The sequence below is a fragment of the Gymnoscopelus braueri genome, assembly GCF_963280865.1.
Source record: "Gymnoscopelus braueri genome assembly, chromosome: 9".
NCBI classification, from domain to species: domain Eukaryota; kingdom Metazoa; phylum Chordata; class Actinopteri; order Myctophiformes; family Myctophidae; genus Gymnoscopelus; species Gymnoscopelus braueri.
Window position 1 is genome coordinate 19,215,093 of NC_137610.1, and position 14,827 is coordinate 19,229,919.

The 14,827-nt window shown below is 44.8% G+C and overlaps 1 protein-coding gene across 1 annotated transcript in view; it reads right to left on the minus strand.

Moving 5' to 3' along the window:
* LOC308092562 (inositol 1,4,5-trisphosphate-gated calcium channel ITPR2-like) overlaps positions 1-14,827 on the minus strand; it is a 79,663-nt gene that overhangs the window by 31,544 nt on the left and 33,292 nt on the right. Inside the window, exons 33-36 of the mRNA XM_080438528.1 lie at positions 14,416-14,536; positions 10,446-10,591; positions 9,148-9,299; positions 7,182-7,290 (exon numbers count right to left, since the gene is read on the minus strand). Of these exons, the coding sequence (XP_080294654.1) occupies positions 7,182-7,290; positions 9,148-9,299; positions 10,446-10,591; positions 14,416-14,536 (528 nt within the window). The remainder of the gene's footprint in view (positions 1-7,181; positions 7,291-9,147; positions 9,300-10,445; positions 10,592-14,415; positions 14,537-14,827) is intronic.

Consider the following 14,827-nt stretch of genomic DNA (forward strand, 5'->3'; position numbering starts at 1 on the left):
ACTAGTAGGGAGCAGACAGCCGTGGCGCTTTAAAATGTGCACCGGCACGCCACACTGCGGTTCTGGTGTCCGAGCTGGGGATGAGTTGACGACCCCCCCCCCCCCCCCCCCCTCTCTCTCTCTCTCTCTCTCTCTCCGCCTCATAGCTATGCTGTCTGCAGATTACTTAGACTTCTGGATGTGGTGGGGATGCATGGAGAAAGTAAGAACTGGGCTGCTGGTTTAGGTGGCCTTAATAGAACTCATGCGGGAAGTGGCGAGCACCGACCTTGAATCAAGACGAATAGGGAATCAGTGCAGCACTGCCAGAGAACACCGCAGGTCAGACAAGGTCATTTATGGAGCCAACTAGGGCCACTATAGGACAGGTAAGTGAAATGGTAGGCTTCACTATTTCCTCATGGAGTTTTTTCCCCTTTCTGTACATCCGCTTGCAACAGAAACTCGAGATGGCTCTGGGCAGGTTCCTTTGTGTCTGGGAAAATTTGAACAAGTGCATTGTAACACAGTACAGCTTCTGCCATCAATAGAGGGGGAACAAAGTTTGCATCCCGCTGTCGTAGGAACAGTAGTGTAGAATGTCAACACATTGTGTTCAGTGAGGAGTTAGGTTCTGAAACTGCACTTGCTAGATAGTTGCTCATCATCGCTGTCACGTGGATCGCGTTGACCCGAGTTCACAGGAGAGCGCTTTTCAGCAGGCTGCGGCGTAAAATCAAGCCGGAGAAAATAAGCACACAGCACAGCGTGTGTCCTGTTTTAAATATAGGTTGTTGTTGTTATGTTATAATAAAGAAAGCTATTATAAGCGCAGTGTCCTGTTTTAAATATAGGTTGCTGTTGTTATGTTACAATAAAGAATGCAATTATTGTCAAGGCTGTCAATTTCAGTAACCACCTCCCCTACGACTCGTAAGTGGGAGGAAAACGCAAGCTGGGAGCGGGTGCCTTCTACGCCACACAACAAGGCCTCGTCGGTATGGGGAAACAATTATATGGAGAAGGGGGACAATCAAGGCACACACAGTCTGTGTGAATGGAAGCCATAGGAACGCTGCGCTAGGATGACAGCACCATCCCTGCCTGGCCATCTGTGGAAGAAGACCGAGGTAGACCAAGGAAGAGAGGAAAAGAGGCAAAAAAGAGAGAGATTGCCACTTGCAGTAGTGGTGATCTGAGAGTTAGGTGTTGATTCTGATCTCTGGATATAAGACCTGGCTTGGAACATTAATGCAGGTTCTGGGGCGACAAGCACACAGTAAAATATGGGTCCAAGTTACACACATAGTTATACATGCTTTTGCCTACCCTTTGTCTGTTCTCTATGGACACTGATGGAATGCACTGAGGAAAAACTAAAACATATTTTACTTCTCATTAACCACTTTTTACCATCGTATTATTTCATAGAGAATTTCATGAGAATAGCAGATTTTTGTGAGCTTGTACTGTTTGAGTACAAGCTGAAATTTTTGCTATTTCTGTAAATGTTTGGATAACGTGTTCCTTCCACGCGCTACGTCCAACCAGGGAAACTCTCCCCTGTCAGGTGATAAGAAGGTCAGACGGCTCTCATGCATTGAAGGAGGCATGAGCTCGGCCCTGGCCTCCCTAGGTTGGCAGAGGGAAGGTAGTGCCCAGGATTACATGCTTGGGCATTGGCACTAGGGTGAAAAAAATAGGGGTTACAAAATCGTGGGATAAAAAAGAAAAAAAGGGAAAAAAAGATAATATAACCCCCCCCTCTGGATATACCCCCCCCACACACACACACACACACACACACACACACACACACACACTCTAATTTCCCACAATTACATGGCGTGTTTAAAATGCTTTCACCCTACAAACAAGCGCACCAGCAAAACAAATTAGGCCTGCATGTGATAGCATTATTGGTGAGATCGGCAGTGTTCGAGAAAATACAAGACCAGCGCGGCACGAGCGCATAAACACGTATTCATGAAGAAGGCTGACCCCTCGCTGGCGGGTTCACCTCGGAAGTGCCGCATGTGACTGGCTAACATGGTTATGCATTAAGACACTGGAAGTGTGTGTGAGGACTGGAGGTTCTCCACAGGAAGGAAGGTACCGCTATAGCTCGCTTGTTTATCTCTAATGATGCTTTCTCTCTCTGTGTTCACAAACATATACGTGACTTACGTTGCTCTGTGATGCATTTTCAATATTTTCAAAAATAGCATATCTACAAGCTCACAGCACGCCACGATGCGACACGTTGTGAGCTTGTAGGTCAGCTATTTTTGAACATTTAACGTTATTTGGTCAGTTTTTCTATACTCTCAGAGTTAAATTAAGACTTTTTATTATGTGGCTGTCGCATAATGGTAGGCCTATACAACTTATTAATTTGTTGCCCCAATTAGCAAAGGCCTTCAGGCACATTGTAGAAGTACATTCAGTATATCAAGAGTCTAGACACAACATGATATTCACACCATTCGTCTTGTTAATTGTCATGTGCTTCAGCACAGTCATATTTAGTTTTTTTATCAAATACAACTGGCACAATTCAGCTACAATCAGGTTCAAGTAACAGACACAAGGAACTGTATCGAAACCCTTTTGATGCGACAATTAATCTCATTCACAGCGCCTGATTCCAGAAGCCATGAACTCAAGACCTGTCTAAATATTGACTAATTCTTCAAGTTCTCTCTTCCCCTCTCGGACTGGGGTACTGCAGCACCGTGGCACAGGCGATGTGCCCCCCCTCCCCCCCAGTCTGATGGCATCTCTCCACAGGGTACACAGACCTCCCACGCTCACTCCGGGCCAAGACAGACAGACAAACAACATGTGCTGATCCCTCATCGCCATGGTTACCAAAAAACATGATACTCCCTACAGACACCTGACTGATGGTGGGAGGCGGGAAGAGGAGGAAGGAGGAGGGAGTGAGGCAGGACGGGAGTGAGAGAGGGACAACCCTGTCAGCAGAAACTAACCAAAACCTGGTGATACGTGGCTATACTTTTTCTGGTATTTATTTCTTTATTTTAACCACTTGAACCCTAGCATTCCTTTTAAGCCCGATTCATACAGTGTCGTGTGCCAATCTACAAGCTCACAACGTGTCTCGGATGCAACACATAAAAAATGCCAATCTACAAGCTCACAACACAAAGCACTTTGAGCTTGTAGATTGGCTTGGTGAAGAGATATGGTGCAGAGGGAAAAAAGAGCGGACAAAAATACATCGCCTACCAAGTTGAGTTCAAGTTGATTAAATATAGAGGTTTGTGGTTAAACTGAGTGTTTATTTAAATCTGTGAGTGTAACAATGGAACCAAATGGACCTGTCATTTTTACTGTCTATTAGATACAATTAGGTATCTAATACACAAGCATTCTATGTGTTCGATGTTTCGTGACTGCAGTCGTCTGAGAGCAGAGAGCATGTGGTGTGTCAGGATGAGGCCAGCCAGGAGTGAAATACGCATCCGTGAGTCCATACAGCGTCTCTGGCTGGCTGGCTAGTTCCACTATCCATCAGACCAACAGACAGACAGGGGAAACCCAGTGGAGTGAACTCAGAGAGCAACACGTGTGTGTGTGTGTGTGTGTGTGTGTGTGTGTGTGTGTGCGCACGTGTGTGTTGGGGGAGGCATGTCTATGTTGTCTACGTGAATGCCCGTGATGAGCTTAGCAATGAGTGGGTGGTAATCTGTAAATCTGCTTTGCCTTGGGCCAGTGATGCCAAACTTGTCAGACAGACAGAGAGGCCGACAGAGAGGCCGACAGAGAGGCCGACAGAGAGGCCGACAGACCAATAGCTGTCTGCATGTCAATGACAGGGAAGAGTGTGTGAGAGAGAGAAAATAAAGAGTGAAAAGAAGGTTGACATTACATAACAGGCTTTTCGGTACTTGGTGAACAATCACACATATTTATTTTGTACACATGCATTTGTGCACACATACACCACAAGGGAGCATGGGATTAATACCTGAGTGGAACTGGAGACAGAACCATGCACATTTATTTTTGTTCTGTCTTGCTGGAAGTGCGTTCACCAATCAAAAAATCCTGGTAAAATTCTAATGTATTTAAAGGAGAACATCACCCATTTTCAACCTTATCTTCATATACTGTATTATAATTCGTCCTCACTAATGCTCATAATAAGATGGTACAATTTCAGTCTACTCAGTCAGCATCTCATTGGCCATGGACAGTTCAAAAACCTGCCTGACAATGACATCATCAGTGGGGATTCCAAGCTGCGAACAGCCTTTTTGCATGTAGTTTGGAAGCCCTATTGGGCGGGCGCGCGGGCGGGGACTTCTTACCTCTACATTAGAAGAGTTAGGACGTCACATTCTAATACAGCCCGAATACCCAATTTCAGCACTGGCCTCAGCGGCGCACCTCGCTAATCATTAGACCCTAAATCCACTACAACTGGGAGTCTGAGTTCGACTCCCACTTGGGACAATACTTTTTCAAACAACCGCAGACTACTTTTTTTCGCCGATAAAGTATAGTTTTGGACCATGACGGAGGCGCGCCGACTCAGCAGACCTTGAGGCCGAGGAGTCGCGCCCGAGCGCCTCCAGGCGCGAGTGCCCGCGACGACCGGCCGATGGTCTGCTAGTCGACTAAGCGCCGTCCGAGTTATGTACCGATAGGCACAGAATCGTAAATGATGTTGTGGGTACTGCGTTTGCCCCAACTGCCACTCAGTGCACTAACATAGCTCGTGTCGCCAGCCTCTCTCCCCACCCGCCACCCGCCCCCTCGTACTTAACCACTTAAACCCAATATACTTGACCAGGGTCCCCCCTGGGCTTTATACTGTGTCTGCTACTTTTTCCCCTCTACCCAATCTCTTCATGGAAAATAGCCGATCTATACGTTCACAAGACATTGCGCTGCGACATGTTGTGAGCTTGTAGATCTGCTAAATGTTCACCCCAAAATAGGGACGCTATGGTTCATGTTGTTAAAGCATGCACTTAAATTTAATTAAGAACAACAAACAAAAAACGAAACATTAAAACTTAATGTCCAGCCGTGATTCAGCAGACAGTGCCCCAAGGTTTTTCCTGAAAGACTTCCCCCGTCCCAGACTGGTGTGTGTGTGTGTGTGTGTGTGTGTGTGTGTGTGTGTGTGTGTGTGTGTGAGAGGGGGGAGGGGGGAGGGGGAACCCAAACAATTATAAAGCTGTCTTTAATCTCACAACCAAAGTGCAGCACTGTGGGGCCAACAAAACATCAACAACTTTCCTCTCACTGCTGCAGACAGCCTAGCGCTCTCTCCCCCATCAGTGCCCCTGGCACGACCCAGAGAGAGAGAGAGAGAAAGCAAAAGAGAGAAAGAGAAAATAACTTAGGCAGGCAGACAAGATGCGATGGAGTGAGACAAAGCATGAAGGGGGGGCAGTCAGGAGAGACGAGAGAGAGAGAGAGAGAGAGAGAGAGAGAGAGAGAGAGAGAGAGCAGGGAGGGAGGGAGGGAGGAGGGAGTGGGACAGAACGTGATGGTCCGCGTGACGCTGGCTCAGCCACTGCAGGCTGTTACGTAAACGCACCCCCTGCCCTGTCTCCTCATGGAGCGAGCAGACGCCGCTCCTCTCCAATCCCTCGCCCAGCAGCCGCTGCCCGGGGTTTTTTTCCCTCAGCTCACATGGCTCCTCACATGGCTGCCTCGCTCCCTCCCTCCCTCTGTCCATCCCTCCCCCTCCCTCCATCTCTCTCTCTCTCTCCACTCTCCTCCCACTCACTGCGCCCCAGGGTAGCCACCAGCCCCTGCTGTCGCTCTCTCTCTCTCTCTTTCTCTCTCTCTCTCTCTATGTCTCTCTCTCTCTCTCTCTCTCTCTCTCTCTCTCTCTCTCTCTCTCTCTCCCGTTCTGTTTTTCTCCCTCCTTCCCTCGCTCTCCCTCTCTCTCTCTCCTTATACATCTCCCTGAATCACGCTCTCTCTCCCTCTCTCCTGTGCAGTGAGACTGTAGCTCCACGCTCAGGGCTACAGGGATATGACAAAACAGAGCACAAGCACATGCACGACGCACACCTCGCTCACACACCCACACAACCTGACATTTCACAAACCAGTACAGCTGAGGGTGCTGTTGTTGAAAAAATGCCACTGTTCATTGACTTTTAACAGGTTCTCAAACATTTGTTGATGCTTGGATATAGTTAACCACTTACAACCTGCCGTGTGTCCCTATTTTGGATATGTCATTAACGACAATTTACGACAATCGTAAAACAAATTTAAAAAGAAAACTGTCAAAAATGTTTTAAAGCAAAAATTGCTGTTTTATAAGCTCTCAACACTTTGTGATAAAACGCATTTTGAGCGTCTACTAGCGGCTATCTTCGCTATTCATCATAAGACAAAGTATTTAGGACTTGACTGATCAACACAAGAGGTTGCAAACATGATCAGGACAACAAACAAATAAAACAAAAATAATTGGCCTCTCACACATACATAAAGATAATCTTAGTCAATATTAGTTATAGCAGTTCGACTAAAAGTCAAAGTGAAAGTCGGAGCACCACCATTCTCTGTTGCATGAACTCTTCTTGGGTGCAACAACCTTTCTAACCTTTCTAAAAAGGTCATTAAAAATCGGACCCTTTTCTCATGGCTCCTGCACTCCCCCATGAGGGCACTCTCACCTAAAAAACCTTGTCTACTCCAAAACTCCACTCTCTTTAGAGGCCTCTGGCAGTGAGGGTGATAGAAGACGGGTTTCTGCATCCCCCCTCGCCCCCGATTCACTGCAGTATTGATTTGTTTGTTCAGTATGTGCCCCCCCCCCTCTCTCTCTCTTTCTCCCGCTCTGTGAGTGTGTCCTCAAGTGCCTCCCTGCGTTATGTAACACAGCGAGGCTCACAGCATACTGATGAGGGAGCGACTGGGCTGTGGGCCCATAGACCTGGGAGAGAGCAGCGACTAGAGCACAGCAGATCTCAGCACATCAACACCGGACTAAATGCACCAAACCACAAGAGGCAGCAGGCTTTCTAGAGGTGATTTGTATTTAAATGCGGCGCCAAGACTTATTGGTGATAAGATCGAAAGTATCAACAATAATAAAAAAATAATCTTATAGGCCTATTGAGACTGAGAGCAATATAAATTGGCTGATTTTCATAGGGCTTCAAACCCAGTTTTAGAGATCTTCCACGTTGAGTACTCACAGATTCCTCGCAGATTTCCTCGTTGTCCAGCATCTTTCTGAGAGTCTTTAGGATCTTGATACAAAGATTGTCTTCTTTGCCCATAAGCTCCTTGATATGTTTAATTAATCTGTGAATATGACATAGATCAGAATCATCAATAAATCATTCATCTCTCAAGAGTGAGTCAAGACAGATTCTGCTAACAGCAGAATCTGTCAGCACCACTGCCCTAAACAAGTAGTGTTGTTGTTAGTAGGAAAAACACAGAAGCACCCGGGAGGAAGCGGACTAAGAAAGGGGAGGAGCCAAACCGAGTTGTCTTTTACCGAATGGGTTCCCAGATTGATCAGTCATCAATATTTATTGGTCAATTATGCTTTCACACATACAAGCAATTTGACAGTTGTCAGCAGCTCTCAAATATGCATACTTACAGCAACAGAAACATTCAGTTCAACAGTAACAAAACAAATAATAAAGTACTTATACAATACAACAAAGAGTACAACATGTAGGCATTTCAAAATGAGGTTGAGAATTTAATGGGGTTGTGAGAAAGGTTCAAATAAATTAAATCTAGAATGTTGCGCTCAAGTGAGCGCAAATCTCTGCCAGGAGCCATAATAACACTGTCTGAAGCAGTAATCAAGCTGTGTCTCTCCCTCTCTCTGTCTCTATCTCTCTGTCTGTGTCCGGTGCAGCCGTGCACGCATGTGCGCATGTCATAGGTGTGTGAGGTATGTTGTCACTTTTTGTTTGTGTTAATCAGACATGGGCTTTAATTGAATGGTTTGTCTCTCTTGTGCGTCTGCACAAGCTCACGTTACAGGTGTGTGGTCTCTCTGTGTGTGTCTCTCTCTCTGCCAGTCTCTAATGCGCATGCACACATGAGTGCACTGTGCGCATCATAGGGATTGTGTGGAAAGTGGCAGTTGAATAATGTATGTAAACTTGCCACCACAGGAACAGTGGTTATACAGTTCGAAACGAGCCACAGCTTAGCTGTGCACGTGAACATGTGCATGCATCAAAGGTGCACAGGGAATGTTGTCATGTTTATAAATGTACGTTGGTGTTAATCAGACATGGGCTGTAACTCTCTGTGTGTAGTTCTCTCCCTCTCTCTCTCTGTTTATGAGTGTGTGTCAGTCGGAATTGTGTGGTCGCATACGTAGCAATCTTTATAAACTTCACCAATGAAAGCAACACCACTTTGAGAATAACTATGAGATTCACTGGAAAATATATGAAGGACAGCAGCATTGTAAGTAGATCCCATAGACTGGTCTGAGGTTATGAGGTAAAGAACATATTTGTCTGTGAAATATATCAGTGAAGTAGTTTGTCAGATTAGTTGTGGATAGACACACACATGCACATACGCACGTGGGTGAATGTACTGTACAGCCATTGCGCAATGAATGGGTAGCCTACTGTATGTATGTACAGACAGACAACCAATTTACAATGCCGTTAAGCTACTCTCATTCATCTCAATGTTCATCAATTACTGTACTTATGATAGTATGATGCATTTTGTGCTTTGATAAGCCCCCCTACACACACACACACACACACTAGGGCATTAACAGAATAGTCGAATATTCGAATATTCGACTATCAAACCGACTATTCGACTATCAAACCACTATTCGATTATTCTAATATTTTTTTTAGAGTCTTTTCTACAGCAGACACGCAGCTGTGAGCTCTGGTGTGACGTCAACTCGCATTCCTTGAGTCGAGTCATCAATGCCATTGAAAAAAAAAAAAAAAAAAAAGTTTAAATTTTTTTTTTATCAAATCGATTAGTTGAATATTCGAATACTTATAGGTCGAATAATTCGAATGCTAAAAATCACTATTCGTGAATGCCCTAACACACACACACACACACACACACACACACACACACACACACACACACACACACACACACACACACACACACACACAATGTATAAGGTTTTGAACAGAAACTTACTTAGACATAAAGTCTTGTCTGTACTGTCTGTCACAGTACTCGCGAGCAGCCTCTGGATTCAGCAGCTCAGGGCTCTGGAGAACGTCCACTAGTACAGAGAACTCTGCCTTCACCTTAGGGATGAACTGCTTTGCTAGACTGGTACCAACATCCTATATATACACACAGCACACACAGACAAGATACGTGCACACAAAGAAAAACCATTTATTGCAGGAAGCAATGTATTTTGTAAGCGGAAAGAGGATGTTAGCATCTTACTGTTTCCCTTGACAAAAAGCCTATGGATTTTGGATTATTACCAATAACAAATGACCACTTTTATTATTTTTGAAGCGTAAATGCAGTCGCCAGTATTAAAAAGCGAATGTTTTGTTTATGGCCAGCCGGCCGGCCATAAACAAATCCGATGCGCCCATATATAGGCACCATATATAATCTCTCAAGACAGATTCAGAGCTCTGCAGCTGAATCTGTCGGCAACATCCCATTACAACGCGTAGAGTTGTTGTTATTAGGAATGAAAACAAAGGAGAACCACCGGAAGAGGAGGGCTGAAGGAGAGTAAACGGGCCGACATCCGGTCTCTACACGGGGAATTGGCCGGTGCCCCCAGAGTTCAAGGGCAAATTTGACGATGGGTTCCCAGATTGCTGTGACTCAGACATAACATAAACAAACCCGATACGCCCATATAGGCATATATGGAGACCTGGTTGTCCAGAGCAACAGATACGAACACAGTATATGCCCATATATTGGAATGCCCATATATGGGCATATCGGTTGGATCGGCGGTTCTGGACAACTGGATCCATATGCCTTTATATGGACACACTGTGTGGGTCGGATCGGTGCTTCTGGACAACTGCATATCCAAACGACTCTACGGCGGGCACCGCACTCCCTAAAGTCCTTGCCGATGCGTGCGCCGAGTTTGAAGTCGTCCGGTCCCATATATGCATATGACCATATATGGGTATATACTGATGACATCAGGGATCTCCATATATGGTCATAAAAGGGACAAGGACTGACAGATACAGAGATCTCCATATATGGGCACAAAAGGGACACAGACGGGTTCAACGGGTAGTCTGACAAAGTCCGCGTAGCAAAAACTTGTGTAAACCACAGACCTTATTTCAAACCCATAGACTTTGAGGACGAGGGAACCGGACATGCAAAAATGCTAACTAATTTCATAGTTTTAGTTTTAGGCACTCTACACTCCAATGGAATACAGCCTGAAACCCTCATAGGAATACACTTATGACATTATAATGATAACTTGCCACCTGTAGCTTCTCTATGATGTTTGTTGTGTAAGTCGAGGAGCTCAGGAGCTCCTTGCGGGACGGCATGCTGGCAGATTTCCTCAACTCCTTATGAATCAGAGACTCCAAGTCCAGAGGAAATGGAATGGTTATGTCTCGTGCCTTTCCTGGAGAAGAGTACAGGGGTTAAGCTATCCACAAACATCCAAATAAGTTTGCTTAGTCAACTTTGACATGGAACAATTATTTACAGCACAAATTTTAAACAAGATGATCAGTATTCTAACTGGCAAAAGTGAAATTTGTTATCTGGTATACCATTGGACCACAGTAATCAGGCACTCGCTCCCCATCTACAAATTGTGATGATGTCTGTTCTCTAGATTAGTGTACAATATAATTGTGAGTACTTTGTGAAATGTGAGTACTTTAAGTACTTTGTTGGTAATCTTGCATTCATTATTAATTGTTATATGTTGGTTGTCACAGCATCATCATGTGCCACAGCAGTTTCCTTTTATGTGCCCATACTGTATAATGGGCTACAAAGTACTACACTCTCATGTTAAATTAACATTGACTGCATTTACATGGACAATATTTCTGCATTCAGAACAAAATAATTCCAATCAGAGATTCCAACTTAACTGTTTTACATGGACGCTAAATAAAAGTAATCCTCATTATAACAGTGAGGTTACTGATGTTTGGCACCTACAGCGAGTAGTACAATGGGAGGCGAGCTCCCAGCGCTCCAGGAACTGTACAAAAAGTGGTGTGTGGTCAAAGCTAAGCGCATCATCAAGGTCAAGCACCACCCAAGTCACAAACTGTTCAAAACCCTACAACGACCTCGACCGGGCAAGGGGCCCTACCGCAGTATCAAGAATACCACCACCAGGTGCTGGTGCAGTTTTAATCCGGCTGCTGTCAGACTGCTGAATGAGGCATGAGCCTTGCAGCCTGACAATAGGCGGTACTGTCCAGCTGGTCGCGGACCTTTTTTGCTCTTCTTGAACACACCTGTGGATTATACCAGGGACAAATTACTTGGATTCAGCTCCTCCTTGGACATACCTGTGGACTACACCAGGTACAAGTGACTTTCTTTCTTTTTTTTGCTCTCCCTCATGGAACTACTTGCGGAGGGGTCAGTCCACCTTTTTGCACCTTAATCCCATGTACTGTATAACGCACTGACTATTTTTGTCTTTTATTGTGCTTTTATTTCATTTTCTCTAAGCACCTTAATGTCCATAAGTATATCATTCACAGTATACATTGCTGCTATGCTCAGGCATCTTCGTCATATTTTTTTATCTCAGGTACTAGTGTAAATATGTAGATAACTTGTTTGGCCTTTTTGTTGTTCTCTTGTTTGATCTCCTTCCCACTCCCCCCACCCCTCTTCTTCCTCCCCCTCTTCTTTCTATGGAAATAACGTTGCGATGGGAACGATGTACGAAAACGAATTTCACCCACTTTTTAACCTTGTAAACCTGTGATGTGACAATAAACCTGATTCTGATTCTGATCTATAGCATTTTGCACCGTTGTATTTTGCACAATTAAGTCATGATTTTAAGTATTTATTGAATGATAATCATGAGGGGCAAGTGCAATGTGTAATGTATGAGTGCAATAGCGAGGGTAATGCTAAGTGATGATTATAAGCCTAACATGTACCAAGTTGTGCTGTGCTGTGGCCAGTGTAATTGGGCTGAACTAAGTCAGAAGGGCAGAGGGGGGGTTGTAATGTGTATTTGGAATTGCTAGGGATATTGTTGTGTACTGTGTACTATTGTTGTAGTATGAGAGTCATTATTGGTGTACTGTAGTTCATGCATGGAGTTTTAATAGATGTTACTAGAGTTAATGTTATCTGTATTTATTCGGTAATCTACCCCTTGACATGGAGTCCAAACTAATTGCCTCCAGCTGAGTATAGCAACAATCGAGTTGCTGGTATGATGAGAGCTGGACACCACCATGACACCTGTGTGGAGAGCTTCCTGTGTTCATGTATTTTTGCGTGTTTTCGGTGTACAATCAGAATAAATACACCTTTTTGGTTGCACTGAATGCACTCTATCAAGGCCTCTGTACTAACTCCAACGCTAAAGGGCACATCCTAACAATTAAATGCTTCAAAGCATTTAATCGGAATATGAATCAATTTTATCAATTTTCTTGATGGACCCACGCCATATCCTCAGCTACTTGCGTTTCTACTGTTCTTTCTATTTAAGCAAATGTCTGAATGACACACACAATGGCCATTCATGAAATTATACACACTAATCGAGAGGTATATTATAGACCCAGAGGAAATGACCAAAACGAGGATGTGAATGTGCACACTCATTGTAAGATTTTTGTGCAAAAAAGGTAGATAAACAAGACTTCTAAATTCCTCACAAGTAGGCCCACTAGAGGCCATGCTGCTCCTTAAGACCCCTACACACTGTACGATATTTGACCCGATCTGTCTGTCGGGGAGCTTTTTTGGTGATCGCCGACAAAACCACCGATATGAGTCAAGATCGGGCGTTCCTCGGCGAGGTGTTGATCGCGCAGTGTGTAAAGTACTCCGAGAAGAAACACCCCGATAAAGTATGGTCGGCGAGGTGTTCCCGACAACTTTTAGAATTCAAGCTTGTTGGATATTTGGGGCTATCGGCCCCGATCTAGTGCACGCTACAGCCAATGAGAGCACATTACAGCCGTGGCTAGTCCTCCCGCATAGAACCGCAATATTACCGTCCAGACAGTCCAGTCTTGTAATAAGTTAAACATGATAAAGGAATAGGGCTTGCAGACAGAGAGAGAGCTGTGTGTGTGTGTGTGTGTGTGTGTGTGTGTGTGTGTGTGTGTGTGTGTGTGTGTGTGTGTGTGTGTGAGACGCACGCATGTATCTCTGAACAGTATTGCCAGGTTTTGCGAGAGAAATAAGCAACCAGGTCTATGAAAACAAGCCCAACAAAAGCGACTATAGGCTGCATGAGCACTTTAAACCTATATACAAATAAAATAGTCGATCTACAAGGCAAGCTCACAACGCGTCGCAGCTATTTTCAAAGAAAAAAACAACAACATTAAGAAATAAAGCCAAATAAGCAACTACACTTTGGAAATAAGCTAAAAAGAAACGCAACCACCAATATTTTTTACAAGCAACTCGCTTATAATAAGCGGACACGGCAACACTGCTTCTGATCTGAATTGCACCCTGGTTGACTTTTGAAACGTTTGTTTCAGAGAGGGAGAGAGAGAGAAATACAGAGAAATTGAGAATGATTTAATGTCAATCATTAGCGTCCTGTCTCGGTCTCACGCACATATCATGGAAGCCTTTCACGTTTTCGTGAGACGTTTGGAATAAAAACAAATGTATGTATTGGGTCGGGATCACATCGTGGTGAAATATCTTGCAATCAGTGAACCCCTGTCGCCGACCAATCAATCGTGCGAGAATCACAACGATATATTTAGCCCGATTTCAAGAGAGAAACTCGTGCAATGTGAAATGCTTAACGATCTGTTCACTCGCCGACCATTTCAAATGTCGGGCAGTGTCTAGGGGCCCTTACACTGCTCCCTTGGCCTTAGGGTGGCACTAGAGAAAAGGTCAGCAAGACCAAAAACGTAGGATTTAATTATATTTTCTTTAGTGTCCTCAAGCTGTAGCAGAGAGTCTCCGCCTACGCTTTCTGCTCTATCGTTCAAAACCCCCAATCCTGGGGCAATGCATCAACACTGGGGCGGCCATAGCTGAGTGGTTAGTGAGCCCGCCTAGGGAACCAGCTGGCCCTGGTTGCCCCAGGTTCGATTCCAGGCTATCCCAGCATATGTGCCGATGATATGAAATTTGTCCCTGAGCAAGACTCTTAACCCCAATTGCTCACAGGTTCTCATTGGAAACAAGACCGCAAGGACTTTCATGAACGACCTGTTAAAAGGAATTATCCTTATCCTTATCCTTAACACTCACCTACGTCTACCAGTGTTTTGATACAGTTCTCGATTTCTGCCTTCTGAGCTGAGGTGATCCAGGTGCAGTTATAGATCCTGAAGGCAGACTGCAGGAGCTGGATAAAGATGGACTGGTTTGCCTGGTTGGAGGGGGAGGAATGGGAGGATGTGAAAAGGTGAGAGGGAACACACCAGTATTGTTGTTTGAGGGTTGCAGTATCGCTCCGACAGGAACACTTCAGCATAGTACAGTGTGTTTAATATATCAACCTTTGTGCCATGCGCCTCACTTTGTGGTGTGCGCCATTTAACTACAACAATTGGAGTTGGACCCTCCCGACGCAATTGCCCTCGCGTCCTGCGTCTGGCATCATAGATCGTCTAAATAGGGCCCCTGAAGTTCCCCACAGGGATCAATAAAGGCCTATTCA